Below are 22,904 nucleotides of genomic sequence, written 5' to 3' on the forward strand. Positions count from 1 at the left end.
GGACACAAGCTGATGAGTAAATGGAAAAGCTTGATACTGACAAGATTATGCTATTAGTAAAGAGAATAATGTTAGCATTAGGAGTAGAAATGTTTTGTATTGGGAAAAAAGCAATCATTACATAATAAAAAAACAACTAAGCAAATGAGATGTAACAGTACATAAAAAAATGCATATGGCTGAGAGACACTTGAAATCCCATTCAAATCAATTCGTAAGAAAAATTAAAATAATTGTAGCTTTCATCTTGTCAAATACTAAATATTCAAAATCAAAGAAGTTTTGATACCAGTAAGGGAACTGCAAGCACCACTTGCACATTTATATATATTTACTAGTAGTTTGAATGCCTACATTATTTTGGGGAAGGAAAACACTTAATTATGGGAATTTATCCTAAGGAATAGCTAAAAACTCAGTTTATTTTTTTTCCTTTATGGGATATAAAAATTTGACAAGGTGGTATTTAAATCATTAAAGATTAGGAGGAATTTAAATTATCAACTTGTTAGAGAATGGTTAAATAATTTCTGTTAATGTATACATAAAGACTTAAAAATGGAAAATACTTATGTCAAAGAAAATTTTAAGTTGTAGATGAAAAAAAGAATTTCAACAATAAGAATATACATAGAAACATTGTGAATAGAAGAACGTGAAATATGAATAGTGGTTAACCCAAGTGACAATATTTATTTACTTTTCATGCTTTCTATAATGAACATATATAAACAATAAAATGAGCTTCATAAATGATAATTACAAATAGAGATCTGTACAATTTAGGACTCGAAGTGATAGCTTATACTTAAATATCTGGGAGAAAGAAATGGACATTATAAAAGGAAACAAGAAGGAAAAAAAAGTATGAAAAGAAACACTAGAGAAAATTTATATCTGGTGCCTAATTTCTTGCAAAGATTGAGTCTGTTTTTTTCTTTTTGATCAACATGTATTAATTGCACATATCAGTGGGGCTTTGTGTGATACTTCAATAGATGGATAGATACAACATACACTGATCAAATATAGCCTGCCTTTATCCACCATTTTATTCCACTTTCCAACCTCTAGTAATTTTTTAACTGATGATATGGATAAAGGGGCCTGGGGATTTATAAGGACAAAACATGGAAAAGTAGAACATTCCTCAGGTTTTTTTTGTAGATTTTTATAAATTATTTTCTTTCAAAAGACAGCCAATGTTATTTCTTAATTAAAATAGGGGGAAAAAGCAGAGATATTTGGTGAGCCTGCATACAGGTATGTGAACAATCATTCATTCTCAGCTTTCTACAGCCTGAAAGAGAGTGGTAGTTGATAGCAGAGGAGGAGGAATAAAAAATAGTCCATATATAGAACCATTTGTTCTCTGAATTTGAGTACTCATTTGATGAATAAAGTATCCTAAATATTAATTTTTTCTAATTCAGTAGGAGAGAAAATATTAGAAATACTTATCTTCTTTTTTTGCTGGTTGAAATTATCTATGATGACACCAATAAATAGGTTCAAGGTGAAGAAGGACCCAAAGATGATGAAAATAACAAAGTAAAGATACATGTACAGACTTTCCTCATACTTGGGCTGCAGTTCCACCTACCAAAGGAGAATATTTTGCAAAATATTACAATATATTTTAATGTGGGAAATATCACTGGTCCTTTTTCATGAGTATAGAAAATACTGTACTTAGTAATATTTCAGGATTTTTTCCTGTGTTAACTACCTCTAAAAATAATCTCTGAAGTATCTATATCCTTTAGTGATATATATTTTTAATAATCTTATTTTTTATACCTTTACTTAATTTATTTTTTTATGTGGTGTTGAGGATCGAACCCAGTGACCCACTCATGCTAGGCAAGCGATCTACCACTAAGCTACAACTCCAGTCCTTTAGTGATATTTTCATGTGAAAAATATTGTTATTATGATATTGTAGAATCTAATTTTTGTAACCACAATTAATGTTTTGTTATTTGGACAGTAGTGTGATGAATTTGGAAGGTTTTTAAGGTACATAAAATTTAGCATTTTAAAAATTAGTGAAAAATTATTTCTACAAATACATATAGAATACATTTAGAAACAATCATTCACATATGCAAGAATGCATTTAGCAAATAATAACTGAATTATTAATTTGTATGTTGACATCCTACCCAACATGATATCACTCATTGGATTTTTCAGATCAAGTAGACATAAATGGAAAGTTCATTTTAAATTCTCAATTCATAATTTAATCTCTAAATTGTATGTATAACAAATAGGCATAGAGCTATCACTTTTAAGCTAATAAAGATGTAAAGAGTTGCTACACCTAGTTCCCAGATCAATTCAACTCTTATTAGAGACGGTAGATTTAAAACTGACCAAACACATAAAGCAAAATATATTTAATGGTCAAATAACACAATTCTGAAGGCTATTGGGAAGGTACTCAGCATAGAAGGAAAGCTATTGTGGCTTCAATAAAAGTAAAAATCAAACTATCAGTTCAGTCTAAAAACTACAGGTACAGAAGATGTTAAAGTCATGTCTATGGATCATGAATTAAAAGAGATGAGAACTCAGAATGGAAAGAGGAAGGCCTATAGAAAATATTCAATTTTACAATGTTTTGAAGACTAAAATTAGAATAAACATGAATATCAATTTACATTACTGAAACATGGAAGACATTGGGGTTAGATAAAGTAGATCTTAGCTGATACATACTTGGAGGAATCTACTAGCAAAGAAGTGATAACAACATTTTCAAAGGATCTAATAAATTTATGGATATTGACATCATATAACAGAATGGATTTGAAAGAGACTGTTAAGTAAATCTGTGGCCCTAGGACAGTTTCTGTAGCTTTTCATGTTGTTTAACATAGAGGGTAACTATACCTTTCAGCAACTGATGGAAATCATATATTTGTTCATACCTGCTTTTGCAAACCAAAATTACTAGTGATTATAAAATTTGTGAATAAAAAGGAAACAAAATAGAAAAATATTAACAAGAAGAACATCTGTTACTTATTAAATAGATGCGCTTATGTTACCTTTGACTTTCAAAATAATTCATGCTTTTTAAATTTATCTTAATGAGATTTTACTGATAAACATTGCTATACTCAAGTATTAACCTGAGTCATATTTTTTCTTGAATATATTTAACCAACATAGACTCATTTCATTTGTTTTGTTGAGTTTATTTAAGCACCTCATCAAAATAGTAAAAAGGCTTATAATATAAAGAATACTTACATTTCTGGAATCAACCGCTGCATACATGATATCCATCCATCCCTTAAATGTTGCCTATTAAAAAGGACACACATTTTACTTTGGAGCCAAAATACTTCAGAACTGATGTTTATAAATATTCTTAAAGATACACTTTAAAGGAATATTTTTGAAAAGCATTTCAAAACACATTTATAGGGATTTTGGATACAAAATACTAAATAAACATAATGGTCATTTTATAGATAATCCTGCTTGATAATTGACTTATAATTCCCCATTCTTTATAATTAATGAATTCATGAAATTTAAAGTGCTATTACAATTTGGTAGAACACTTTTAGAAAGCCTTACAAATGTAAACACATTTGATCATATCTATAGCAGCCAAAAAATAAAAAAAATCAGATCTGATTATCATCTGCTGAAATTTAAAGCGACTGATATGAGATTTCTGTTTTTTGTCACAATATAAGGATCACACTCCACACACACATATATGTGTGTGTGTGGGGTGTGATCCTTATATATAAATTAAAAGCAGTATTGAAGCTATACTGTTAGGACTATAGAAGTTAAGTATTCAGAAATAATCTTACATTCCACTTTTTTATCTGTATTTTTTTGCACAGAAGGCATTAATATGGGCAAGAGAAGTGGAAAACAGTAGACACTTGGTATTCAGTTTAAAGGATTCCAAGTTTAATAATTTACTGTAATTTTAAACTTGTCCCGTATATGAATTTTTGAGCTCTGTGGATCTTTAGCTAATGAAGGAGCCTAATAGTTTTCAGCATCTGTATCATAACATGCTTTATAACTCTTAACACTGTGGAGTGGTGGCATCATGAGAAGATAGACAAGTGAGTATGTTGTAATGGAAAGAGAAAGCTATGAGTCTTGGCAATAGAAATACATTGTACCTCAAAGAGAGAAATGTTGAATGTGTCAATGGCTTCAGTCAGTGATAGAACAAGTCCATTACATACTTGGCACAGGAACAGAAAAGCAGACTCGTGGAACAATTTCAAGGAATTACTAATCAACAGAGGTGATTCTGTATATAGCCAATTATGAAGCTATATTTTAGTTGTTATTTTTCAGTAACAGAACATATTTAATAACTTTGTACAGGACTTCATATTTTCAAAATGTTAGCATTTTGAAGGATTGCTTAAAATTTTCAAATTTTCTTTCCTCAATTTTATAGAGGAAATGATATGCTTCAGTAACATTTACAAGTGTGAGTACTAGTAAATAGGATAAATGCCCAAAGAAACGTCATTCTGTATTTAGTATAGTATTAAATAAATTATTTTGCTAGATTTTTAAATCCATATATTAATTGCATGAACATTAAGAGATTTAAAATGTCCAGAAGAAAAACAAAAATTTACAACAAAAAGGTGGGAAGAATTGGAATCATAGTAAAGACACCAGAGAAAACTGTAAGAAGATTTTGAGGAGTATAGGTTTGTTTGCTTAGTGATTGTCCTGGTTGAACAACTAAAAATGTTATCCCAGTGAACATAATCAGATTTCTACCCTAAAGACCCTATAGAAGCACAACAGAAGAAATTTGACAGAAGCTCTGTTTTTGTATTAAAGCTGAGTTTTTAGCAGCCAAATCAGAGTAGCATCTTTATTGTATTTTTCAAAAACTCTGGGCCATTTTTATTCACTGCTTTATTGCAATGAGGCTGCAGCTAAGTGTCGTAATATTATTTCTAGTTTTGTCAATTTTTGTGTTTTTATTAATTATGAACTGCACTTTTTTTAGAGAACTAGTCTTAGATACATAGTAGGATATTTAGGATAAAATAGAATTAAATAATGGTGCTTAGAGGTCATTTGAGATAAGACAACAGTTGCATGTGGTTCCTTTCTGTGTCCAGGTGCTCTCAAGTGTTAATTTCATCTTATTGCAAGAATCTAATCATAAAACTTAAATATCATTCCAGAATCTCCAATCCAAAATAATATAACTAAACAGCAGTTGATTCCTCCAAATCAGTTACAATCTCATCAGGTGTTAAGTATTTATGTGTTGGGGAGAGGAGTAATCCACCAGTGAAAAGCATTTTCAATTGCAATAGAAAAAAATTAATAACAAAGTTATTGATTTAATAATCAACTTGTTCATATACGAAGTGAAGGAAATTTAGAAAAAAAGGAAAAACATAAAGGAAAAAGGAAAAAAAGATCTATGGAAAGACCTACAATATCTGGTCACTATTGACCACATTGACCATGTTTTCACATGTAATGAAGTTTCCATCCACCTGGGCTCACAAACTTGTACTAATAAATCAAAATTAGAAAAAAAAATGCTATAAACTTTCTTCTTAGTAACTCAATAACAATTGTAGTCATTATGTTGTTATTATTCTGAACAATAAAAATATTTCAGAGAAAATAGTGTTCACTTACAACTTGGAGCAAAGAGAGATACCCAAATCCTACATTATCAAAGTTTACTTTCACATTTTTCCACCGGGCAGTCTCATTTCTTTCTATTAGTTTTAGGCAATCAGAATGATTATTCACTTCGCTGATCTCAAACATGTCACCAGTTGTGGTGTTAACACAGTGGTAGAATTTGCCAGCAAACAAATTTACGCCCATGATGCTGAAAATTAGCCAGAATATAAGACAAACCAGAAGCACATTCATGATGGATGGAATTGCTCCTAAAAGGGCATTCACAACCACCTAATACACAAATGGAAAAAAAGAAAAGTCAGAATTCTTATTGGTTAAAAAAGAAAAGACATTCCCCTAGTAATCTTTAATCTTTCAATTTTTTTATATCAAGAACTACTTATCCTAGAATATGCTTTTAAAATCAAAGTAAAAAAATATTGAAATGAAATCCACTATTTCTTAAGCAATATGCTTAGGAAAACAAATACAGGCAATATAACAAAAAAATTAAAGCTTAAAAAAGGGAGAAGTTCTAACAGATTAAAGGAAAAGCGAAATCAGAGGAACTTGCTGCCAGATGAAGACAGAATATGTGCTGCTTACTAGAAAAAAGAGAAGTAGGAATCTTATACAGAAGATTAACTCATTTAAAGAAGGCAATATATTAAAGAACAAAACTAAAACATTTGGGCATGAGTTGATTTGACTATTATACTTTTAAAATAAATAAAAAAATATTCATATGTCTAAAAATAAGAATATCATATAATACCTAATGTAATTTTGGCCTTAATTATTCATGCATTGCTATGACTAATAATAATTTTTGCATAAGAAGCAAGACAATTTAGCATTATGTATTTCATTAGATCATCACATCGTTTATTTCAAGCTCCAGTCATATAAGTTGTTTCATTTACTGAGTTTAATCCAATAAACTTATTTTAAATGAAACAAATTGATTTCTTAAGAAAAGGAGGGATACAATAGATAGTTCCCAAATCTGATGTGATTACATTAAGTTCTGTGCTAAGTTATTATCTACTTTTCTCCTATGGAAAAATGTTTTTACCCCCTCTTTATTTCTCTGGACCACAAATTAAAAATGTGAGTTTTCATATTTGACAACACTGTAGTCCTTGATTCCTCCTCCACAGTTCCCACTGGAGCTGCACATGAATATCTAAGAGGGAAAATAAAGACAGACTCTAAAATGCTTGCAAGTGGCTGGTGTCTCAGACTTGAACATTAATAGCTGAGAGTAATTCCACCTATGCACCTCTATTATTGCTGTAAATCTGATTCAAAGTAAACAGGCACCAAAAATATCTTCTATTTGTATTTTGATTCCAGTGTGCTTTTAGAAGAAAAATCCGTATCTATCTGGGGAAGGGGGGAAAAGAACAAGAAGCAATTCTTCATACTTTCAAACACTGTATAAAGTCTATACAGAGCTCGAGGCCTTCTGAGGATACAAAACACTGTGACAAGTGGGCCAAAGGAAATAATGAAACTAGTAATGATAAACATGGGAAATGAATATGAAAAAGTTAACTCAGCTTGAGTTAGCCAGAGAGAACCAGATAATGTGATCTACACAGCTGACCAAACTGAAACACCTTATGTTATTTTATTGTCTATCTTAAAATTAACTGAATAAAACTCTATTTTGTATTCCATTTTTAAATGCAAGTACACAATAAGATTTCTTTTAGACTTGAGATTTGAAAATTGAAATCAAGTTATTATTTCTTTCCATCCTTGTCTGAATATTTTGTTTGTCATCCACACTAAAATGCTCTTTCTACTGTTATACAAAAATTGCATATTAAAATACATAATTTTACCTTCAACACTCAGTATAGAGTGTTAGCAGACACTTTCTTGCATTTCTGTATAGCTACTTTTTACATTCTTTTCATATCAGTCTGTAAGTCTCATATTTCTTTCTTCAAAACTTTTCTCACTTTTGTCACTTTTCCATCCTCATTGTCACCATCCTTATCCTGGTGATAACCTTCCTTTTTGTATTATTGTCAAATGCTCCTTTCTCTTGCCTTCAATATACATAAGATGAATTGATCTTCCCCAAGTCCTATATTAAAATTACTTAATGGCTCCCCAGTAATTACAAAAAATGTTTTACTTGTCACGATATGCATATCACTCCACAATCTACACCTCAAGTTTAACTTCCCTGGCCACCTACCCTTGATGCTGCCCCAACTAATAGAGTTACCATGTGCTAATTTAATTGCCAGAAAATTGAGATGCCATTTCTTTTGAATTCCTTGTCCAATATCTCCCTTTCTGAAATAGTCTCCTTTCTCAGAGGCTTTAATTCAAATAGCACTTCTTTTATGGAGCCTAACCTTCATCCTCACTTAGCCACCTAAATAGATATGAGAGTTTTCTCCTTTGAATTCAAGAAGCAGAATTCTACTATACTGGAATGTAGTGATAATGTGATAACTTAGTATTGTGTCCTTACTTGGCAAATAAGGCAGATGAAGTTAAAACAGGTTAAATTCAGAAAGTAGCATCTCATGCTCTTTCCAGTCTATCCTATCACTTGTCCTAAGTTTTGCTCTCATTTTTCAGTTACCCACGTTGCTCTATACTAGATTCATTGTATTCATGTAATCCTTATAGATAATAAACTTTAAAAAATATAAGATGCAAAATATATTTGTGACTCCTCCAAGACTTTGAGTGTCTAGAAAATATGATTACTACAAAGAGGTTTCAATATGGGCAATATAAAAATGATTGAATGGATGAAAGAATGAAGCAAAGATTAACTTAGTATTTATTGATCAAATCATAATAGCAGATATCTGGAAATAGCAGATATGGGAGAAGAATAATTGGAAGAAGTAAGGACAGATAAATGGGGGAAAAGTAATGAATTTGAGAGATTTACTTTGGAACAGGAACCAGTTTTAAGTTACAGGTAATTCTAATTATGGAATTAGATGCAAGCATGTACTCTGTAGCAGTGCGATTCAAGATATGATTTGCAAAATTGTTATACATCTGAAGCGTTCAAAAATTTTATTTTACTAAGATGAAGAATTTTATCTTGAAAAAAGTTTAACATAGTAATGGGAAATATACTATACAAATCTCATATTTAAGATTTCATTAGACATCAAAGGATCATAAGAAGAATTGTCTTTTCCCGAGAGCCTAAACTAAATCCTTGGTTCAGCGTAGAGCGAGGTGTATTAACTCTTTTGTCTCTAAGGAACTGCAGTAATTGGTTCCCATGCAGGCAATGCATGGGCAGAGTTGGTCTGAATGAATTGGAAAAAACAAAGTAATATTTTCAGGTGCATAAAAAGAGATGTCTAATAAAGGAAATGTCCTGATGAATAAATATTAGTGGTTGGATTCTAATGCTACTCAAAATACAGGAAGACTATATGAATAAAAATCAAAAGTAGGTAAAGGAAAAAATCATACATTTCTGAGTCTGGAAAAGAATAATAGAATCTTTGTTTTTTAATCTAACAATAAAAATTGTGTTGTGGGTTTATTTAAGGCAATTATTTCTGAAAGACACATCAATTACTCAAACAAAAATTACAATGGTTTTTCTACCTCAGAAATAAAAACTCTTCTTCTTGTACAATATTCCTAAACTTCAAGAGTAAACAAAAAAGTAGATTTGTTTTTATTATATCTTCTGAGATCCTAGAAAGTTAGTTGGGAGAGACTTATTCTAAAAGAAGTGAGTTTATATATTTTTCTTCTCTTCTCTCTTCTTTACTCTTCTTTTTTGTGGTCCAGGGGATCAAACCCATGGCCTCATGTAGAGTAGGCAAGTGCTCTACTACTGAGCTACTATCCTCAGCCAATCAATTTTAGTACTTACGATGCTTCTGTTTTAGTTTTGGGTGAGTTTCTATTCTGCATAATTCAAATAATTTGATTCTTTTATATTAAGTTTTTTTCCCATTTAAGATACAAATGAGTGCTTATTCAACTCTTCCTTAATATATTTTTGCCTTGTTACATTTTGAGAATAAACTCTATGAACTCACACAATAAAAAATGAAAATGTCATACAATCAATAACAGTCTTATAAAACCTGGAATGTTACACCTTAGCATCTGCTCACACAATAGACTGATAGCATGTAGCTGGCCATTTTCAGAACCCAGACCAAGGTACTAAATGCCAAGGCATGTAACCTCAAACCATATCTTCAGCTCAATAAGTTAAATTATTTTCATACAATCGTCCTACACCAGGGTTCCCCACCCTCACCAAATAATTTCCCCATAAATGGATAATTCAATATACACATAAGAAGTCATATTTAGTGATACTTAATGAAGATATCAATCATTGTGGTTAAAATCCACAAAAGGTAAATGCAGAAAGGTATTTTTCCCCAAATAAATTTAAGACAATTGAAAATTGTGAATTAGGTAGTAAATATTCTATTGTCCCTACTGTGGTGCAGTTACACCCTTCCCAGTCCCTCCCTCACCCCACTACACATAAGTCACAGTGCAAGGAGTAAAGGTACAAAAGGGGTAATACAGTACCCATAATAAGGGGCTGAGGGGAGGAACCAGCGCTCCACCCCATCCAAGTTGGAGCAAGATTATCCTATATAAAATAGAAATATATAGTTTGTTATTAGTTAGAAATCTGATATGACAGAACATATGGTGTTACTTTTTGTATATGATGCTCTCTGTCTGTTTCCCTATCAATTAATACTTGAGTTCTTTTGAAAAGGTATTTAAGATTACCTAGATTAGGAAATTGAAAAATACAAATTGAAATACAAATTTTATTTTACCCTAGGTATTCACAACATCAATTCACTCAGTTCAGTTTTACAAGTTGGAAATTTGGACTGGAAATTTGAAATACAATAAATGTTCAAAAGCTGTCAGCCAGAAATGTGCATAAAACATGCAAAACACAAAGTGCAAAGTGATGATAACTTTTTAAATTACTTTTTAAGTTCTTATCAAGCACTATTAACATGCTTTATTCAATAGTGTTGCATAAAAGCACATGCTTTGGAAAAGTGACAGAAAAACAAAATAAAATGAGTGCCTGATTTACACTTTGACACAGCTATTGCAATATTATGCTGCTAAGAAAAAGAACTAAATGAGAGTTTCTGAATATATTCAAAATTCACTTCCCAACTACAATTGTGTTACCTTCAACTTCACCATTATTCATAATTGTATTTTTACAAAGTAAAAAAGTATTCAAATACTCGAAATATAAAAAAATAGAATCAATAATTTGACTCTACAATGCCAAGTAGGTGTTGAAGAGCTCTGTCATTTTAGTGTGGTGTACTTGATGCTATTGTGAGGCAAGAAGCCAAATTTATAAATATGAAATCTTAAGTGATTTGGTTTTATAGTCTATCAGCATCTAAAAGGAGTTTATGTTTCCAAACTTCAAGCTTCAACAACTAGCCTCCAAAAATATATCAAGCACTATTGATTAATAATTACAGATCAGGTTATTTCTGTAAAAAGTATATATAGCTCCATTGTTATGGAAATAAGGAGCTATATATTGAAATAAATGGCCATTCAACTCATGAATTTATTACATTTTTAAAAGATCAAATTTGAAATGTTGATAGCAGTTTATGTGTTAGGCATCATTCAGATTTCAGAAACCTTTTATAATGTATTATTTTAATTCAGACAATATGTTTTCAAGTAGAATGTATGAAAAGTATATTTTTCTTGAGAATTGAAACTGCTACTCTGGAACAAAATAAAGTGACATTTTAACTGGAAAGCAAACTTGATTTTTACATATCCTAGAGAGAATATCTGATCACATTTTAATGAAAAATTAGTCTATATGAGAAATAAAGCAGCACTATTTGCATGACAATTTGTTGAATTGTTTCTAATGAGGAAAAAGTTTTCATATATATTTAGGGAGATTAAAGAAAAGTCTTACGTTTTTAAAAAGTAACATTTATAATAAATTTTAATTTAGAAGAGAATATAGGCTATATGTGACCTAGAAAATGCAAATATAAGTTGACAATACAGCTTAATTTCTACAAACAGAAACCAAACTTCAGGTAACAAAAGAGCAATGTTTTCTGTTGGACTCAGACATTTCAGCAACTTTGTTTAGATAAAAGAAATTTTGGTCCTTTAAAAAAGAATTAATTTTTATAGCTATATTTTATATAAATTAATATTTCATGCTTTTTAAAAAGTCATGGAAAATATCAAGTCTATAATAGCTAAATTTATAATCTGTTATGTATCACGTTGAATGATTTAATGTTTTCTTAAAAGGGACAACATAAAAATTTGTGTAATTTTGACAAGTGTGTTTTAAGTTAACGTTAGTTTATGAATCACCTATGGTAATGAGTCAAAATTACACATTCTGTTTATTTTGTTATAAGTGTTTTATTTATTGCCATAAAATGTGCATTTGTACATAATATTTATATAATGTCTTCATTTATTTATATTAAAAAGACAAGTGCAGTTGTAAATTGAGGCTATATTGTATGTATCTATATTAAAAATTAGAAGTTCAGCTAATATTAAATATCTATCCTTGAATATATTCAAATAATGCAAACTTTGGCATTATAAAGACAAAATTTATATGACACTTCACATTTTCCTTTATACTCATTCTTATATACATGTGTGTTTTATATTATTTTCAGTAAAACTCATTAAATACAGTTGCGTCTTCACAAAGGAGAAGTACATGATGTAGAATTCACTTCAGATAATTATAATATTGATGCTTTAATAGTGCATTTGCTTTTTGTATGCAAAATTGCAAGGAAACTCCCAAAATGAATTAGGAAATAAAGTCATTTTGATGAGCACAGCAGATAAATGATTTTATATCATTTTAAGAGAGGCCTAAATTCTCTTGCATATCACCTCGAAGTAAATATGCAACAGATAAAAGGATTAAGTAGCAAGTTTGCAAGGATTTGCCATTCCTTTCGCATGCACATATTTTCCTTATTCTAAATTTAATTGCACTCAATTTTGGCTATATATGATCTTTCAGGTTTTTCATTTTCCTTACCCTCATCCCTTCAAATCGTGACAAGGCTCGCAGAGGTCTCAGAGCTCTTAGTGTCCTGAGGGATTTGATGGCACCAAGTTCTGAGTAACCCAAGGCATTTGCTGTTAAACTGACCAATGAAACCTGCAGGCACACACAAATAATAATAATAAATAAATGGAACCCTTTTCCTTCAATCTATAGTTATTATGTAAAAATTGTAAAATGCCATTTCAATTTATATATTTGAAGACAAGTGGTTGGACATGTCAGTAAAACTTTTAAAAATTTAAGCAAGCGTTTTCAGCTTAAATTTTAAAAACAAGTTGTTTTAAAGACATTAATTAAACACTAGTTTAACAATCAAAATCAAACCATTTTCAGGATAGATTGAAGATCATTATGGTTAAGCAAAATAAACAATACTCAAAGACAAATATCACATTTTTTGCTTATATGTAGAGTCTAAAAAAAAGTCAACATGAAATAGAAAGGGGAATTTTTAGGGTAGAGGGAGCTGGGTGGAGGAAGGAAGAGAGGGCAATAGGGCAATAAGCAAAGCATAATGTATATGTGAATGGAAATGTCACAATGAAACCCATTAATTTAAATAATCAATATATACTAATAATTAAATTTTTAAAAGCTTGGTCAAAAATAACCTAAATTCCATGTAATTTATTAACTGTTCCACTAATAAATGAGTTGAGCAATTAGTTGGAAAGACAAAATGAAGCAATAATGAAATAAGGACTTGGGGAATAGTTCAGTTGTGGAGTACATGCTTAGCATATGTGAAAACCTGGCTCTAATCCCCAGAATAATCCTCACCATAATCATGCTATAAGGAAGAAATCCAGGTGGGAAAGAATGTCAGAGATATGCTTTATTTTATTAAGGCTGCTGAATTTAGCATTTTGCCTACAGCTAGTTATCTAACACAAAACTACTATTGTACTAGGAAAAAAGAAATATCTACCCTGAGTTAATATACTATATTATTAGATTATTTATAATCTGTATTGTCAGAAATTAATGTGATAAATTGGTTTTAAAGGTGATTTTTTGGGGGGAGGTTTGCCTAATACCTTGTTTTTTACTTTTAAAATGGAGTTCTATGTAAATAATTAAACTTAACATGTAATTCCATCATAAAATATCCTCTTTATTTGCTAAACTAATTTACAGTTTCTGCTACGTACCTGACCCTAAATGGATAATTGGTGAATAATCAACAGATTTACTTAATTAGCAAAAATATGCAACACTAATGGAAACAAATCTAATTCTCTATACAAATTGCCCCAATTCTGTATTTGGGCAGTGTTATGATTTTAATTTGAAGAGTACCAATTCTATACACTGAACACTATTTCTGAAGTATTTCCATTTTTTTAAAGTGTGGTAAAGAGCTCTTAGTGTCCTGAGGGATTTGATGGCGCCAAGTTCTGAGTAACCCAAGGCATTTGCTGTTAAACTGACCAATGAAACCTGCAGGCAAATTTATTAACATTTAACATACTTTGTACATTATTTGTGTTGTGCTATATTTATTTGTGTCATTTTCAGAGTGGTACACTGATCCTTATGAAATAATAAAAATGACATTAAAAATAAAAGTATTATTTATAGAATTGTTTTTCAAAAGTATTTCAGAAATGCTTTAGTAGAGGATAGGAAAGGCAGCAGAACACATCAGACACTACTATGGCAGTATGTAAAACAGTGGATGTGTAACCGATGTGATTCTGCTGTATACGGGGTAAAAATGGGAGTTCATAACCCACTTGAATCAAATGTATGAAATATGATATGTCAAGAACTATGTAATGTTTTGAACAACCAATAATAAAAATTTTTAAAAAAACCAATTGGTAATAATGTTAAAATCATATTTCTTCCCCCCCAAAGCTCAGAAATGTAACAAATAAAATAGTACAAAATTAAATTCAGTATATTTCAAAAGGGTTAACTTATATTTAAAATCTAGTGTAAAAATTTATGAGGACTAATTGATTTAATTTCTAATGCTTGAAACCTCAATATGAGAAACTTCTTCCCTTTTTGGTATGAGAAAGCAATTACTTTATTTAGGTTTCTTTCAATTCATTCATCTCATGGGAACATTATTAAGCATTTCAAATTGCTTTATTCTGACCTTTGTTTAGAATCAAGGAGACCTAATGTATGCATGACTCAGTTCTAGCAACAATTTCCATGAGAAACATTTATAGTCCTGATGAATATTATCCTTTAGGTGAAAAATGTTGCCCATTGAGTCATGATAATTTGGACATGATTTCCAAAGCTGAAATCATGCCAAATTGATAACATGAAATATGATATTTAATGAATTTTGAAGTCAGACACTTAATTTAGGCTAAGTGAAATATTAATTATTGGATATACAAATCCTACAAAGAATTGTGTGGTCTATAATGGGCTTGCCACAAGTCTTTAGTCTACATTCTAGCGTAATGGATAAAGTAGGCATGTCTTTCTCGGTTCTCTGCACAGCTTATCTACTATAATGGAGCTATCATCTATGCAACCTACATTTATGTCTACCTTTAAAAGCTTTTGTAGATCAAAGAGAAATTTTTGTTAATTATAAAAGTGCCCACCTGCCTCAGTGTTTATTGAGCATCTTTAATTTTGTTTAGTTAATACCACCATTTTACAAAGTTAGGGGCCAGGTAACTTAGTGGCCCCAAACTAACAAGTGGGCAGGGGTAAAAACATGAGTTTTTCTGATTTACAACATAAAACATTTAAGCAACATGCTTTTTATTATCCATTTCATTCACTCAAATGCTACTGAAGTCAAACACTTGTCCCAGAGCTGTGGAACAGCCTAAGTGGGCTGGAGGCCAGATAGTAAGCACTGACTGGGGTTACATGGAGTCCCCCCATGCCAGTACTGGCCTAAGGCACTGCAGACCATCATTATGGAGACCCAAGGTGCACTGACTTTTCACCCCACAGTGTTCTGCGGGAGCCTGGAGCTGACATCCTCTGCAGAAGCCGGCTTCACACAGGACTGCAGCCTGGAACCCCAGGCATCCATGAACCCATAACCTCAACCTCCACTTGAGCAAGGGAAAAATGAAAGTGAGGCTGATCTGAAAGGAATTGCAGGGCTAATAATATTTTCCTTGCTTTTCCAAATCTCGATTAGCATAAATTCGGACCAATAATTTTGATCCAAGTGCTATATAAAACCCTGTACTAGCACGCTCAGGCAGTCACCCCTCTTGGTTCCTGTCTTGTTTCGTGGAGTTCTGTTTCTATTCACACTTGAATAAATCCTACTCTTACATTCACTCACCCTTGTCTGTGGATTTCATTTTTCAAATTTGTGAGACTAGAACCCAGAAAGAAGAAATTGGCAGCGAGCTGTTGGGGTCTGCTGGAACACTGGAGGGCATAGCCCGCCATTAAGAACTGCAAAATGTTTCTTGGCTGAAGACACCGGAGCTTATAAAAACCTCACCCACCAGCAGAAGAGGAGAAACTCATGTTTCATCTTTTGACACCAATCATGAGTCCCTCTTCAGAAGGGTGAGTGAAACGTAACAGCAAAACTATCACTTTTTTTTCCCAAGAGTTCTATACTCCTTTTAGAAAAATATCTCTCTCCAAAAAGGAAATACTGGGCACCTGTCAGCCAGCTAAAAAGTAGTTAGGTCATTGATTGTTTCTTTTGCTGAGAAGAAGCTTTTTAGTTTGAATCCATCTCACTTATTGCACTACAGTAGTCTTATTAAGGAAGTCAGGGCCTAACCCAACATGATGGAGATTTTGGGCATAATGTTTCTTCTATTAGGCACAGGGTCTCTGGTTTAATTCTTAGGTCCTTGATCCACTTTGAGTTGAGGTTTTTTTTTTTTTTTTTTTTTTTGCATGGTGAAAGATAGGGGTTTAATTTCTTTTTGTTGCATATGGATTTCCAGTTTTCCCAGCACCATTGTTGAAGAGGCTATATTTTCTCCAATGTATGTTTTTCGGCGCCTTTGTTTAACATAAGATAACTATAATTATGTGGGTTAGTCTCTGTGTCCTCTATTCTGTACCATTGGTTTACCAGTCTATTTTGGTGCCGATACCATGTTTTTGTTACTATTGCTCTGTAGTATACTTTAAGGTCTGGTATAGTGATGCCACCTGCTTCACTCTTCTTGCTAAAGATTGCTTTAGCTATTCTGGGTCTCTTATTTTTCCAGATGAATTTATGACTGCTTTTTCTATTTATATGAGGAATGTCATTGGGATTTGGTTGAAATTGCATTAAATCTGTATAGTGCTTTTGGTAATATGGTCATTTTGACAATATTAATTCTGCCTATACAAGAGCAAGTTAGTCAATCCCAAAAAAACAAATGCCAAATATTTTCTCTGATATAAGGAGGCTGATTTATAGTGGGGTTGGGAGAGGGAGCATGGGAGAATTAGACAAACTCTAGAAAGGGTAAAGGGGTGGGAGAGGAGGGAGGGGGCATGGGGGTAGAAAAGATGGTGGAATGAGATGGACATCATTTATCCTAAGTACATGTATGAGGACACAAATGGTGTGAATATACTTTGTATACAACCAGAGATATGAAAAATTGTGCTCTATATGTATAATATGAACGTAATGCATTCTGCTGTCATACATAAAAAATTAGAATAAAAAAATGCAGTTAGGTCAGTGACAGGTCCTGTGCTGCCCATCTTTGCTCTAGCATCCCTCCACCCTCTGCACCCCTGCCCAAGGGCTGTCATTCTGCAACTCTGGGACAAGGTCTTGGCTTTATTATTTTAAGATTACAAAATTAGCCCATTTCTTCCAAATCCTGTACCATCATCCAGTGAATGAGCTTAGTAGCATATCACATTATTACAATACCATGGGCAGAGGTTCACTATTATAGAATTACAGAATAAATATGACAAACTCTATTGAGCAGAAGACAAAGGAATGGAGGATACCTACATCAACAATTAAGAAGTCCAGCCAACACCAGGCATTAGTGAAATACGTTTGATAGCCATATGCCACCCATTTTAGAAGCATTTCCAAAATGAAGATGTAAGTGAAAACCTTATCTGCATATTCCAACATCGTCTTAATTGTCTTTCGCTGATCGATATATATATCTTCAAATGCCTATAAGAGAATGCTGTATGTTTTAGTTTTCAAAAACTATTAAATGCCATAAACTTTTAAAAATTGACACTTCATTGGAACAAGAGAACAAAGAATAGTAGTTATTGATGTTTTGTTACTCACAAAGTTTTTATTAAACATTTTTTAGTTGTTGATGTACCTTTATTTTTTATTTACTTACATGTGGTGCTGAGGATTGAACCCAGTGCCTCACACATGATAGGCAAGTGCTCTGACACTGAGCCACAACCCCAGCCCAATGTACAAAGTTTTGAAAATTATTTTTTCAGGGGAAAATTATACTTGGCATTGTTATTATATGCAGAATAAAGGAGAAAGGAGTAAAGATGTAATTCAATGAGTTAATTTGACTTGTTCAAGAAATAGTTCTTAATGCCATATTCTAAGAGGCCCACCACAACTTGAAGTTATATATTCATTTTATTACATTGTTTTGCTTGCTTCTCTTAGCTTTTTTTTTGCCATAAAAAGGAAAATTATAGAGATAAAATATTAAGGCATACGTTTTTATAAAACCAGAAATTGTGACTGATCATCAGAGTGCACAATTTTACCAAATTTACCAAGTTCATCTGATTTTTTGTTTTTTTTCATTTTGTTAACAGTTTATATTTCTCAGAAGAGATCTCATGTGACAATAATGGTAAGAGGACATTCCTTTTTTTTGGATGCTAATATGTATACTTCTAATATGGACCCCTCTTGACATTTTACTTCTAAGTAGACATTACTTTCAATGGCTAAAGACTATATCTAAAGTGGTATGTGGAAGAAATTTATGTCATGAAAGAAATCTGCAGCCTTATGTTAGATTTATAAACTTAAGTTAAAGAAACTTGCATTTGTTTCAAGCAGCCAAGCTCTTTGCCTATCCTTCTTATCTATCTATCTGTCTATGGATCTATCATCTTTATGTCAGTGTTTTTCTTTTTTTTTAAATTTTAGTATTTATTTTTTAGTTTTCGGCGGACACAACATCTTTGTTTGTGTGTGGTGCTGAGGATCGAACCCGGGCTGCACACATGCCAGGCAAGCGCGCTACCACTTGAGCCACATCCCCAGCCCCATGTCAGTGTTTTTCTAAAATGCTATCAATATGATATGTGGTAGTTTTCTAAAGAGAAATTAAGGCTTAAATGAATCACTTAGTATTCTGTCCAATATTCATTGTTACCTACATTTATTGTTTCCTAGTAGTACATGAATGAGGAACACAGAGAAGTGTTCCCTAAAGATTGATCAATTGTCTATAAGGCAGTAATAGTATTAATAATACTCAGAAACAAAATTCATTAGAACTCAGAGGATATATATCCCCAATCACAAACTTCCATGGACTATACTATTGGCCCCATTCTTATTATTTTATTAAAAAGGGTAATTAAATATTAGTATATTTTAGTTAGAGTGAATAAGCCGAAGGGACAAATGGGGGGACTACTTACTCAAAGCAAAAAACTTATATGTAGATTATTATAAATGTATTTATACATATTAAAAGGAATGGCTTTTTAGTTTTTTGTTAAGTCTGTTGTCTAAGAGATAAAAGATAGGGTTACTAAAAATGCATTGGATACTAAGACAATGGAATAGAAACTACCAACAAGGTTTCAGTGTTAAAAGATACTAAAAAATCTGTGCTGTAACACTTTTGCTTAACACTGACTCACCAGAGCACCACTACTAAGGAGAATCATGAAAACAATGAAGGTCTCAAACCAGTTGTGTTCTACTATTCGGAAACATGTTCTTCTTAGGTTCCACCACTGTTTTCCTCTTCCTTCTTCCACGCTGATTTGACAACATTTGAATCTCTGCACACAGCCTGCAAGTATAATGTTCAAATAGAAGTAAAATAACAGCCCTTTTGTAATATCCCTTGACTTGTGCCTGTTTCATGTTTCCACCACTATTGCCATTTCTGTCTTGCTGTGATAATTCTCTAAGCCTGGATTAGTAAGGGCACCTTCATTAGCCGTGTGAAATTGTGAGAATTACTCAGGCTCATTGAACGATTCCCTAGCTAATACTACTTCTGCCTCCTAGTGTTATTGTCCAGGAAAAAAAAGTTGTAAGTTACAAATAAATGTAAAGTAGCTTGCTTTATTCTATTCATTATCTTACAGAATTCCACTGACTTCATTCTAGAAAAGAAATTCACAATGGATTTTAATAATAATAAAAAGAAAACTTCCCTTTTAAAGAGAATATAGAATAATATTATTGATCTTTTCCAATAATGCTAGATCTGTTGATGTACAGGTTTTCTTGTGGAGTTTCTAGAAAGGCTTATGTGATTTTTCACTAAAATTTTATTTGCAAGGTCCTAGTTTCATTTGCTATGGTCCTCCTCATATTGCTTTCACTTACACACACACACACACAAATAAACACCCCAAATTAAATCTACAAATATCTCTGAGTATCTGTCTAAGCCCCATGGAAGATTTTTAAAAAGGCAAGTATTTTTGAAAAAAAAAGATAAATAAAAGGAAAGTAAAATAATGGAGGAAGAGAGGAAGAAAAAGATAAGAGTAGGGACCTAAGGAACAAGGGAATAAAGGAAAAGAAGACAGTAAAGACACATCTAACAGTTTAAAAGAGAAGGAGAACAGTTTTTGTAACATAATATGTTGTAGTTATCAAGTGAATTAAATTTATCTTTATCACAGCCGTTCAAGAGTATAAGAAACTCCTCTAAGTAAGATAATGGTAAGATAATTGTAGTTTTGAGAAGGATTTTGGGTTACGTGTGTAAATTATATAGGGAATAAAGGGACACTGCAGATATTTTAGGTCAATTAGGTAAAGAGTGCCAAATAAAAATATATACAAGTACTCACATTTTACAGACTCAATTTTTAAGGGAATCAGACAATAAAAAAAAATCTAGTTGTAGAATTTTTTTTTAAACCACTGAGCTACATTCCCAAGCCTTTTTATTTTTTCTTTTGAGGTAGGGTAAAATTTATATTCTTTGTAAAAGGGAAGTTTTCCCTTATAGTTTAATGATGATGTTTATCATCATTAAAATCCATTGTAAATTCCCTTTCTATTTTCTGAGGCTGTCCTTGAACTTGCTAACCTCCTCCTTAGCTTCCCAAATTGCTGGGATTATCAGTATGTACCACCATACCGAGCCTCATATTATATATATATATATATATTATATATATTATATATATATTATATATATATATAATATATATATAATATATATATGATATATATAATATATATATCATATATTATATATATATTATATATATATATATGTATAGTACCAGCTCAACGCTGTTTAGGTATCAAGTGCCCAGGGCATCCCTTATTTCCCTGTTTCTTCCAACATGCATTGAAAAATGATGTTTTCATTTAAAAATACTGTCCAGAATTTATAATTCATTTAGTTTTTGTAGTCAAAAGTCTACTGTTAAGGAAACTTCTATGTATGAGAATTTTGATGAATACTTAATATGCCAATTCATCGCAAAGTTACCATTTTCTTTAAAAATTACTAATCAGTAGCTTTCATTAAGTTAAAATGTTTTTTCTCTGTGTTCATGATCTTTTCACATAATGGAGATAACTAAAGCATAACAGTAGACTTGGATCCTTTTTATCTGTCAACACATTAAGGATAACTGAAATTGATCTATTACTAAGGTCTAGTCTATTCTAAGTGATCCTTTTGGGGTGGCCAACAGCAAAAGGCTTCTTCTTTACTAGAGAAAAATGAACACGAGGATCTGTGCCTTTACCTTCAGTGAAACAGGCCTCAGGTTCAAGGGTTTCTTCAGGTTCCACCACCGGCTGCTCCTCTGCAGGTGCACCAATGTCCACCGTGCTGCCTTCTGACGAGCTGCTGCTTTCATTAAGTTTCTGTACATAGGGTGGCATAAAAAACAGATCCCTTTAATGAGTGGCCTATCAAGAAGGGATTATCACTATGAGTGTATTTGGTATTGTTCTTATGGTAAAGAGATTATAAATTTAAAGCAAAAGAGAGATTGAGTAAGAAGAGGAAATAATTTTTTTTTTCTGTGTTAACTCCTTTGTCAGAATTGAGAATGTTAAGGATGCAACCAAATGGCTGTTCAAAGGGGTAATCAATGGCCTTCAGCAATGCACACTGAGGAAACTTCTGTCCTAGGAATCAAAGAGAAAAAGGAGGAAGAGGGAGGAGAAAGGGAAAGGGAGCAGAGAGGGGAAGAGAATTTCCACCTTAGGAGGAAATAATGTCACTCTGCATTTTAATGTTTGACTATATATATTTCTTTAGCAATGTCTTAATTGTGAGCAAATACTACCTTTAGCTTTAACTCATGATACTAATATTCACTGTGAGGGTATATAGAATTAATATAACTATGTTAATATTTACATATGCCATGTCCTCTTTTGATAGAAGTAGTCATACAATAGGTTAAATATATCAATAAACAAATAACCTTAGGCATATTAAATAAACATATTGAATTCCTGGTAAATATTTTAAAGTTTGAAATATTGCACAAAAGAGATCAACAAGTAGCGGGTGGAAAAATCCAGTTTACCCCTCAGTAAATGATATGCCATGTGCAGCTGAAAGGAGAAAGTTCAGTTAATAAACAGCATTACTAATATTTTGAACAACAGTCATGGAACACATAGTTTTGGGGGGTTTTGTTTATTTGTTTATGTTGGGGGTCTCACTATGTTTTCCAGGCTGGCCTCAAAGTCTTGAGTTTAAGTGATCCTTCTATCTAAGCCTCCTGAGTAGCTGGGACTACAGGCATAAGCCATTATGCCAGACTCAGTTCTCTTTTTAGGGTTTTCAGAAGATAAACATAGCAAAAATAATACAGAATATAGATTTTCCCACTAAGACAAGACCTAATCATAAATGATGGTTCTGAAGACTGGCAATATGCCATTTAGGTAGTAAGAATAATTAATCAATCCAGCCATTTATTCAAGTAGTATTTATTGAACATTAGCAATGTGTTAGATGCTAAGTATTCATTGATGACTCCAATATCC

General features: G+C 31.9%; 1 protein-coding gene across 4 annotated transcripts in view; it reads right to left on the minus strand.

Annotated features, from left to right (window-relative positions):
* The window catches only part of Scn1a (sodium voltage-gated channel alpha subunit 1), a 155,132-nt gene that overhangs the window by 7,637 nt on the left and 124,591 nt on the right, over nucleotides 1–22,904 (minus strand). For 3 of the 4 annotated variants that reach the window (XM_058580146.1, XM_058580148.1, XM_058580147.1), the window contains exons 18-24: nucleotides 21,644–21,764; nucleotides 19,556–19,710; nucleotides 17,691–17,864; nucleotides 12,737–12,859; nucleotides 5,671–5,952; nucleotides 3,262–3,315; nucleotides 1,462–1,599 (exon numbers count right to left, since the gene is read on the minus strand). In XM_058580146.1, the coding sequence (XP_058436129.1) occupies nucleotides 1,462–1,599; nucleotides 3,262–3,315; nucleotides 5,671–5,952; nucleotides 12,737–12,859; nucleotides 17,691–17,864; nucleotides 19,556–19,710; nucleotides 21,644–21,764 (1,047 nt within the window). The remainder of the gene's footprint in view (nucleotides 1–1,461; nucleotides 1,600–3,261; nucleotides 3,316–5,670; nucleotides 5,953–12,736; nucleotides 12,860–17,690; nucleotides 17,865–19,555; nucleotides 19,711–21,643; nucleotides 21,765–22,904) is intronic. The other variant, XM_058580149.1, reaches the window with a different exon arrangement.

Source organism: Marmota monax, unplaced genomic scaffold (assembly GCF_021218885.2).
Source record: "Marmota monax isolate L192 unplaced genomic scaffold, Marmota_monax_Labrador192_F-V1.1 WCK01_AAM20220418_F8-fsc00007, whole genome shotgun sequence".
NCBI lineage: Eukaryota > Metazoa > Chordata > Mammalia > Rodentia > Sciuridae > Marmota > Marmota monax.